General features: G+C 35.7%; 1 protein-coding gene across 1 annotated transcript; it reads right to left on the minus strand.

The window, feature by feature from the left end:
• Nucleotides 1–2187: 2187 nt before the first annotated feature.
• On the minus strand, nt 2188–9084 carry LOC105149507 (uncharacterized). Its single transcript, XM_011061958.2, has 3 exons — nt 8805–9084; nt 8466–8722; nt 2188–2316 (listed from the first exon to the last, which is right to left on the minus strand). Exons 1-3 carry the CDS (start codon nt 9082–9084, stop codon nt 2188–2190), a joined length of 666 nt encoding a protein of 221 aa, XP_011060260.2.
• Between the last annotated feature and the right edge of the window lie 1227 nt (nt 9085–10311).

Here is a 10311-nt window from a genome sequence, read left to right on the forward strand (position 1 = left end):
AAGAGTCCAGATTATATTTAATAAGAGATGATAAGGATCAGGTGTTAAGAAGAAATAGCAATCATATTAGGCAATTAAGTATCAAACAGTAAGACCAAGTATCCTACAGTAAGACCAGACAGGTTACTGAGCGATGATGATGATGAGGATATTTTAGATGATAATCGTAAAAATTTGCCTGAGAACGGTGAATCGAACACGGAGGATGAAAAGGATAGTAGCATATGTGAAGAAGGGAATAAGGACAATGTGATGAATAGTCATATAAGTGTAAATGATGCAAATGGCACTAATAGATCACAAAGAACCACAAGACTGCCAAGCAGGTGTAACGATTTTATTACTTACTTCAAATAAGTGAAGGGAGTTAAAAGGGGAGATGTTGAATAGAGTGTGCGGAGTGTGCGGAGTGGTGCGAGAGAGCGCCACGCATGGCGTCATGAGAAAGTGGAGAGAATCTGCGAGCGAGTCGTGGCTTGTATGTAACTGGAATAAAGTTAAACTGTCACATAAGAAACATTCCCAATGTTAATTGATTGATATAATAAACATTATACATAACACGTACAATCTTTTTCTCTGGATATTTTGAATTTTCATTTAGCCATATTTAATTTTGGACCAGTTGATTCATCAAATAAGCCACCACAAATATCTCATGATAATTTAAAAAAATTAATTAATTAATAATGATCGCTTCTGAAATGTTGTGTTTTGTAAAATTTCTCAGATGTTTTGTAGGAGATTTGATACCAGAAAATAATAAATATTGGTATTTATTGATACATTTTTTTAAGAAAAATTTTGGACATAGAACTATTAAAAAGTTTAACAAATGATGATTCATTATTAGTAAATTGTTTGATATACGAGCATAATAAATTGTATATAGAATTAAATAGAGAAAACTTAAAACCAAAATATCATCACCTTCTTCATTATGCGTCAGTACTTAAAATGTTAGGATCATTTATTCATTATTCATCTATGCAATTTGAAGCCAAGTTTAGATCTTTTAAGAAAACTTGTTATACGAATATGTCCAGAAAAAATATTGCTAAATCGATAGCTATAAAACCAACTTCAATTTGGTTTTAGATTAAAAACATGTGAAAGTATATTATTTCAAATAAAAATCGGTCCAGGAGAAACAGTCCATATTACCTCCATTGCTAATTATGAATTATTTAAAAATACCAGAATTGGAAAATAATATGTGTTTTATCTATAAGTGGAATACAAAGGTATATACTATCAAATAAAAATAATTTTGATAATATTATAAATTTTGACGATTACAGGTTCTTTATTTGGGGAAATTGCACAAATAATTGTTCAGAAAAATCGATCATTATTTTTATGTTCCATGAAACTATAGGATATAATTCCTATGTTCATGGATATGAGATCTTATAATAAAAAATGATGGCAACGTGATAATCAAAGATCAAGAAGATCTTTTTGATCCTCTTCCTATTTATTCATATAGAATTGTCAGTGATGATATGTATTATACGTTACAATATCATATTTTGCATACAGTATGTGCATCCAGAAGCTATGATCGTTCAGTGAGCGCTTAGTGAGCGGTCATGCTTCTGGATGTACCCAATAATATATAAGGTGTTTGATAATTCTGTCAATAATGCTCGTGGACAGATAGAGCGAACTAGGTTGAAAATCAATTAATATTCGGTGATTTTTAATATTTTATTAATTATTGTGATAATTGTAAAATGATGGAGCACTTTCTGTCTCGGATTAATCCGCTCTCGTAGCACAAGAGCGTTATCGGCAGAATTATCATATACCTATATATAATAGTTTAATTTAATATATCGTATTATATATTATTTTGATTATAACATATCTACCATGCTGCAAAGTCCTATGGGAAATTTTCCTATGGGTTTGTCTAACTATGGGTACCCGTGGTAAATTCGATTGATCCCCATGGGAAGAGATTCCTATCTTGCTGTAAACCATGAATTTTTTTATGGGTTTCTATAGAGGACTATAAGATTCTGGTTGTGTTCCAAAATTTACTGCCAGTACTGAAAATCTATAGTTTTTGTTATGTACACTATAGATTTTCAATCCTGACAGTAAATTTTGGAATACAACCTTTGTAGGAGCTTGTATAGTGTAAACAATTAATGACAACAGAGAAAAACATTAGGGCGTTCCTCACCTCAAATTCAGGCCTGGTCTCTCCTGCGAGTTGGTCGATTTCTGTCCTGCCACTGAGCCACACAATTCTGACACTGATAGCTTCTCTGTTATGCCTATTTTCTCTAAATTTCTTACAATAGGTACCTATAGGATTTACACAACATGTATATATAGGATAATATGGGAAATTTTTTTACAAGGTTTTACATAGGAATCTATGGCATCCAGGCCATGAAAAAAGCTCCTATAAGATCACATGGGAAAAAGAATGATGTTGATGCAATCCTAAATGACATACAGGATGTCCCGTATTTGGAACTATTTTTGTGTACAAATAAAGTAGATTAAACTGAGTCAAAAAGTTCTGTAATTTTCACAATTATTAGTTTCTAAAAGTTGCCGAATAAGCGAGTAAAATCGCATAAGACAACTTTAAGATATTTTTCAGAGTTCTTTATGACATATTTTAAAGATGTTTTTCAAAGATACCTTAAAATTGTCTAATGCGTCGATTTTAAATATTCTGCTCATTGTGTAAATTACAAAAATTGCAAAATGATAGAGGATTTTGAGATATCCTGTCCAAATAGTCCAAAATAGTCACTAATATTCTCAGACATCCTGTGTCTCTATAATAGTAGTAATTTATATATTAGAGTGTGTATACAAAATGCTATAACAGTAGCCGACTGTGTAATTCCATGTAAAAATCTAAGATAATTTTTCCATAAGTCCAAAAACTGAAAGTCATGTGATAAACAAGATGTGTTTGATGACTCAAAAAACCCATGAGTATATATTTTCTTTATGGCAGTCAGGATTTTTTTTTGCCGGACGTGGAACGTGCCTCATTTATTAACTATTATCGTGGCTTCCAGTTTTTAAGAGTTACAAATTATTCTCTCAAGTTGATATATTATAGGTATTTATAGGAATGCGGAAGAGATGCTTCATGGGAACTAAATATCTATAGGATACTACACTTTGATGTATAGGAACATGTAGGTTTATATAGGAGTTAGAACATAGGAGATGTGCATACGTCATTCTATGGAAGCTTGTAAGCATTTTCAGTCTCCATGGGACACTTCTTCTTTTTTTTTACTTATGCCTACTTACTATACGTCAAACTGATATCCTTTTAATTCTCATGGAGCATCTGTTCACATTCTTGTAGATACCTCTATTACCTTATTTGCATTCCTATGAATGTTCTATGTATACCTATGAATGCTATGCAAATCCTACAGGTAGCTACATAAACTCCTACAGAATCTTATAGTCTTTTCTAGAAATCCATAAAAAGATCCGTGGGAATTTAGCAGCAGGGTATTATATAATAAAAATAATATAATATAATATTAAAATATATAAAGATACATCATAATATTAAAATTATATTAAAAAATTAATTATATAATATATCTATTATATATTGTAGCAAAACTAAGATAGAGCAGGATATATTGAAATGCATACAGCAAAATCAATGTTCACTTTCGTCTCTATATTTCGCCACATTCTATGTATCGATACATCCATTCCTCCTGTTATCGCATCAGGGTGGCGTCGTGATCGCGTTAATCGAACGTCGATCCGAATCGACCAGCTGTTTAAGCAAGCGCACTACTATTATTTTTTACTTACATTATACTAAATTATGTTAAGCTGCATGTTTTAGTTCTTGTAAAAAAATTCATAAATAAAGAGATTATCATATACGAGAATCGTTTGAATATGCGATCTCTATTAATTGAATTGATCTCTGAATCAATCTTGAATAAGATCGATTGAACTCGATCTATTAAAAAATGATGACGAAACTGAATGACTCGATATCTATCGGAGATCAGAGATCCAGAATTAAAATTTTGTTCAATAACATCGTATAAATTTAATAAAAACAAAAAGCAATTATAAAACACGATTTGCCTTTAAAATAATTTTAATTTAAAAATCTAGGTTTAATCTAACATCTGTAATTCTTAACTACTGACATAAAATCGATAAAATATATATATATAAATTATATATAAATACATTAAATTTAATTTTATAACAACTGTCAGTATCAATTAGTTAAATAGAATTTAAGTAGCATTTATTTATTTAGTAATTTATTTTGTCAGTAATAATTACTAATTGTAATTACGGATATTAAATACGATTAATAGTGATATAAATGTAGGCAGTGTGAACACAGTAATGATATTACAACTTTGGATCTATGGAACACGATATATGTAGAACTAATTTTCAATAAAACAATAAAGATCTAAATAAAAATTCTTTACAGTTTACATTTCTAATTTAATTTAAGGGAGGATTAATAGCGTTACTTTGACTGTGAAAGTCCGAAAGTTATCGGTGTTTAATCTTATCTGAAATAAAATTCATTTAAAATGAATATACACCATACAAAAAAATTAGGGGAACACTTTAAAATTTGCACATTTTAAAAAGCTAATATCTCGACTTCCAGGAATTACAAGACATTATTTCTTAGCACGGTTTAAAGGGTAAAGCTCTACTTTAAAATGACTTAAGTGAAATTTTTCTTTCCATTAAACTATTTTTTTCGTGAAAACCGAAAACGGAAAGGGTTAAGGTCTTGAAAATGTCATGACATTGCAGCTTTTCATAAGCAAAGCAATGACGAGGCACAAAACATCACCACATCAGTTTTAAAGTCGAGAACATTCCCTTTAAAATGGCATAAAGAAAATTGTTCTAGCTTGCCTAGAAGCTGAGTTATCAGGTTCCAAAGTAGATCCCATTCTTTTTGCAAAATTTTGGTTAAGTACCGCCGGCATTCGCATTATCCGACGTGCACCACGAGGAGATTGCTCGGTGTATGTGTGTGTGTGTGTGTGTGTGTGTGTGTGTGTGTGTGTGTGTACAATGACATTTTCAACACTCTCTTCTCTTGATTTTCACGAAAAAAAAAAACAGTTTAATGGAACAAAAAATTTTACTTAAGACATTTTTAAGTAGAGGATTTATCCTTTAAAATACTCTAAAAAATAATGTCCTACAATTCCTGGAAGCCGAGATATTAGTTTCTTAAAAGCGACAAAATTTGCAGTAGTTTTAAATTTGCAAGTTTTAAAGTGCTCCCCTAATTTTTTTGCGTAATGTATTATATATTATATTATATCAAACATCTAACTCTGATTGTAATAGACTAGTATTCTTCGTAAATGAAAATATTAAATTTTTTAAATTTAGTTCCAAGATCCTAGCTCCAATGAATGACCTTGATCTTGACATATGTTGTCAAGATCATGACCTGAAGTGACCTCCGACAGATTTTAGTCGACAGTTGGCAGTCGTTAAAAAATTATTAACAGACAAAGTTATTTATTATTTCCCTGCTTTACATGGAAAGTCAGATAACTTTGGATAAGGAGAGAGATATGGAGTGGATGTATATTAAGAGAATATAACTTTCCATGCGAAGCGAGTTCTATCCCATCTCTCCCTCTTCAAGGGCGCACGACACCCACACAAAGAAACTTTCACACCACCTTTCCCTCTGCTTCAGAGACGAGCGACTTTCCACGCCAAGTGATTTTCATTCCACCTCCCCCCTGCTTACGGGCGTACCACTTCCCATATGAAGCGACTTTCACCCCCTAACTTTCCCTCTAAGGGGTGTACGATTTTCCTTGTGAAGCGAGGTCCACTCTATTTTCGCGTGGCAAGTTGTGCGCTCTTTGGCAAGGAGAAAGGTAAGGTGAAAGTCGCTTCGTGTAGAAAGTATGTCCCTAAGCAGGGGGGAAGGGAGGTGAAACTCAAAGAGTAAAGAGAAACGGGAGGGAATATATCAATAGTGAGGGTAACTAAATCCGTGGACGGATGAATGTCGTGGCAGCCATTTTAAGCGTCCATTTTTTTTGACATTTATAGGATAGTTTTAACAGAAAAAAGATCTTGGACAGCAAACCAGTTCATTATTAATAAGTATTGTAAAGAGCATCATGATACATTGCAGGACGTGTGGTGTAATAACTTCAGTTCGAAATTATGGGATAAGCTTTTATCGGTTAGTATTATCAGTAATAATGAGAATTTTATATTTTATACTTTATCATATGTATACTAATATATACTCAAAGAGTAAAGAGAAACAAGAGGGAATGTATTAATAGTGGGAGTAGCTAAATCCGCGGACAAATGTATGTCATGGTAGCCATCTTAAGCGTCCACTTTTTATGTTAGTATATACGAGGGTAAGTCAATAAGTTCTTAGAAAATCTGTCAGAGAGCATTCGCAGTCATGTCACATTACTTTTTGACAAATAGCATCTTTCAGCTGATTACTGTCAAATTTTGAGCGGAATTCATCGCGTGATTTCATTTCTGTAGACGATTAAAGCGAACCTTTGTATTTTTAATACAATATATGTATGAAAGATTTAACGCCGAAAGAAATCAAAGCCGAGTTGAGTAATGTTTATAGCACATCTGCACCAGCGTTTGCGATTGTACAATTGGGTAAATGAATTTAAACGTGGTCGTACATCCACATGTGATGCATCTCGTTCGGGACGTCTAATTGAAGCTGCTACGTCAGAAATCATTGATAAAGTTCACGATATTGTTTTAACTGATCGACGAGTGAAAGTGAACGAATTTGTTGAGGTCACAAGCATATCATATGATTTTAATTTTGCACAAACAATTGGGTACGAAAAAGCTATCGGCAAGATAGTGACGCGTTTGCTCACTGTGGACCATAAGCGCGACCGTGGGACGATTTCAAAACAATGTTTGGAGATGTTTCAACGTAATTCAGATGAATTTCTGTGTCGATTCATTACTGTGGACAAAACATGAATCCATTACTTCACACCCGAGACGAAGGAACAGTCAAAACAATGGACTTCACCGAATCAACGAAGAAGGCGAATACCGTGAAAGTGATGGCTACAGTTTTTTGGGATGCACGCGGTATAATTCATATCGATTACCTTCTGTCGAAGCAAATGATCAATGGCGATTACAACGCAGCCTTATTGGATAGTTTCAACCACATTTTAAAGAAAGAACGTCTCCATTTAGCGAAGAAGAAAGTGCTCTTCCATCAAGACAATGCACGGGTTCACACGTGCCCGGCACCGATGGCCAAATTCAATGAATTCCGCTACGAATTGCTTCCCCATCCAGCATATTCGTCAGATTTAGCTCCCTGCGACTATTTCCTGTTTCCAAATCTGAAGAAATGGTTCGAAGGAAAGAGATTCACCACCAGAGAGCAGCTCATCGCCGAAACAGAGGCTTATTTTGGGTAAGACAAATCATTATTCGGACGGCTTGAAAAAGTTAGAGAATCGTTGGAGTGTATCGAGCTGAAAGGAGACTATGTTGAGAAATAAAAATGAATCAATCAAAAAAAATGTGTTTTACTATATTTTTCTAAAAACTTATTGACTTGCCCTTGTGTTAGTAAAAAGAAATCCATTATTTTTCCAATAGATGGTTTTAGTAATCTGTATCACGCATAGATGAGATTGTGGGAATAAGTGACTCGATTGATGAGTCAAATTCTCAAGATAAGCCCACGCTTGTCGTGTGATGTGATATATGTAAGAGGTAATGATCGACACTTTCTTGTAACTGGTAACGATGAATCTTTATTACTCGAGCTCAAATGAATATGAGCGTACAGGATGAGCGCCATAATCTATCTAACGTCTTATTTTATTTTATCTAACGTCTGACGCTGCTTGTAGGCAACTCGCAACCTACAAAATCCCTAGGCTTTTTACACTCGCTGCGCTAGTGAGATATTGATTGACGTAGTTGCCTACATACTCCCTCCGAGTGATAACGAATCTAAACCCTGTGCTTAATATTAGGTTAACAAAATATTGCTGTAGTGACAGGTACATTTATGATGCCGACACTTAGGTCTACCATATAAACATATAAAATGTATCATATAAAACATATAAAATATATTATATAAAACATATCATTGCGTGTCTTTGGTGTCTGTCTTAAACTAATTACATTTCGTCGTTGGGAGGATTTATTATATTTATATGGCGAAGGTGACTTTTTTCTTTGGACGCGCGTACGTCTTTAAAGCTGGTTGCTCGTTGCTGAACGAATTAGTTGATTGCCCTGCTTCTGGGGTTGTGCTACATAAGTCATCGCGTATGCCATACGCTGGTTTTAAATTTTCACCGATACACTGCGCTGTGTACCGTTAACATCAATGTCGAATATTCGATCCGAAACACGATTTATAACCTTGTGGGGGTCGGTGTAGGGACGCTATAACGCACTCTTGGTACCGCCACCCGTAGAAAAACATGGGAACATGAATGTAAATCTTTAAATACGAATGCGCGTTTCTTGTGCTTATGCTCTATCGAAATTGGCTTAACTTTGCGCATATGTTCGCGGAACTCCTCAATGAAAATTTGTGGACTAGGAGTGAAGTCGTCCGGCAGTATAAATTCTCCGGGGACGCGCAGCGTCATTCCATAAACAAATTCCGCAGGCGATGTGCCGGTGTCAAGGCGGACATGAGTACGCAGACCTAATAATACGAAAGTACTCGTGACCAACCTTCATTAGCATAATCGCAGCTTTTAAGATTCTATGCCACCGCTCTATCATACTGTTCGAGGCGGAGTGATACGCCGTGATACGAATTCGTTGACAGCCGATCAGCTGAAGAAGTGCAGTAAAAAATTGTGCTTCGAACTGGCTACCTTGATCCGTAGTTATCGTTTTGGCTGCTCCAAAATTTGCTACCCAGTTGTCGTAAAACGCGCGTGCCACTGTAATGACTTCAGTGTCTTTCAGAGGTATTGCTACTGGCCAACGCGAAAATCTATCAATGATCGTCACACAATGTTTGTACCCGTCCGACTCAGGCAAGGGACCTATTAAATCCATGTGAATATGCTCGAAACGCCCGTCGGGCGCGACAAATTTTTCAGGATTTAGTTGAACGTGTCGGGTTATTTTTGACTGCTGACAGTCAAGACAATTCTTACACCATTTTGTATAATAATATCACGATGCATGTTAGGCCACACATACCATTGACGGATTAATCGATTAGTAACTTTAGGGCTCAGATGAGCCGCGTCATAGAATAAGTGAAAAACGCGATCTCGTAAAGATGCCAGTATATAGGGACGGATTGCCTCGCCGGTCATTTCGCAGTAAAGCGTAGTATGCGTCGGTCCCCATTGAATTCGCTTCATAGAAAGCGGAAATTCAGGAGATTCGCGAATGGACCGTAGCTTCTCGTCTTGTTCTTGTTGCAAGCTCATTAAGTTCGATCTCGGCAGGTAAACGAATGGCTTCGATGCGGGAAAGAGAATTCGCCACAATATTATCTTTGCCCGATAGGTATTCGATACGCGTAGTGAACTACGAGATGAATGAAAGTTGCCTCTGTTGCCGAGGTGATGCCTTTTCAGAACGTTGCAAGAACGCGTAAATGAGAGGCTTGTGATCGGTCACAATCTTGAAATTTCGCCCTTCGAGGAAATAACGAAAATATTTGATTGCCTCGGCGATCGCCGTAAGTTCCCGACCGTACGCGCTGTAGTTCTGTTGCGCCGAATTTAATTTGCACGAAAAGAATGCGAGCGGTTTCCACGAGTCGTCTAAACGTTGTTCGAGGGCGGCCCGGATGGCGAAATCTGACGCGTCACAAACAAGGCGCGTCTCGGTTGCGTCGGAGGAGTAAGACAGTATAGTCGCGTTGGCCAGACTCTCCTTGCACTTATTAAACGCTTCTTCAGTCATCGGCGTCCATATGATATGGCTGTTTGTCGTGAATCGCAAAGGTACTCATTTAATGGTGCCTGAACGATAGCTGCATTATGCAGTAATTTACGATAAAAGTTGACAAGCCCAAGAAAACGATGCAATTCGATTATAGTGTTAGATCTTGAAAACTCGCGAATAGCCTGAATCTTATCGAGTGTTGGTTTACACTCTTCGCTGTTAACCGTAAAGCCGAAGAATTCTACTTCTTGCTTGCCGATCTCGCATTTATCTACATTGAGTCGTAAATAAAACTTTTCTAAACGCTGTAACACTATGCGTAAGTGAGCTTCGTGCTCTTCAAGAGCACGTCGACGCTATGACTATGTCGTCGATGAATGC

Source organism: Acromyrmex echinatior, chromosome 11 (genome assembly GCF_024713525.1).
Source record: "Acromyrmex echinatior isolate Ae372 chromosome 11, ASM2471352v2, whole genome shotgun sequence".
Classification (NCBI taxonomy): domain Eukaryota; kingdom Metazoa; phylum Arthropoda; class Insecta; order Hymenoptera; family Formicidae; genus Acromyrmex; species Acromyrmex echinatior.

Coding starts and splice junctions, on each gene's coding strand:
- LOC105149507 (XM_011061958.2), bottom strand. CDS start 9,084: ATGGATTTAATAGGTCCCTTGCCTGAGTCGGACGGGTACAAACATTGT. Junction 8,723..8,804: donor GTATCACTCCGCCTCGAACA/GTATGATAGAGC, acceptor TCGTATTATTAG/GTCTGCGTACTCATGTCCGC. Junction 2,317..8,465: donor TACGGGTGGCGGTACCAAGA/GTGCGTTATAGC, acceptor TAAATCCTATAG/GTACCTATTGTAAGAAATTT.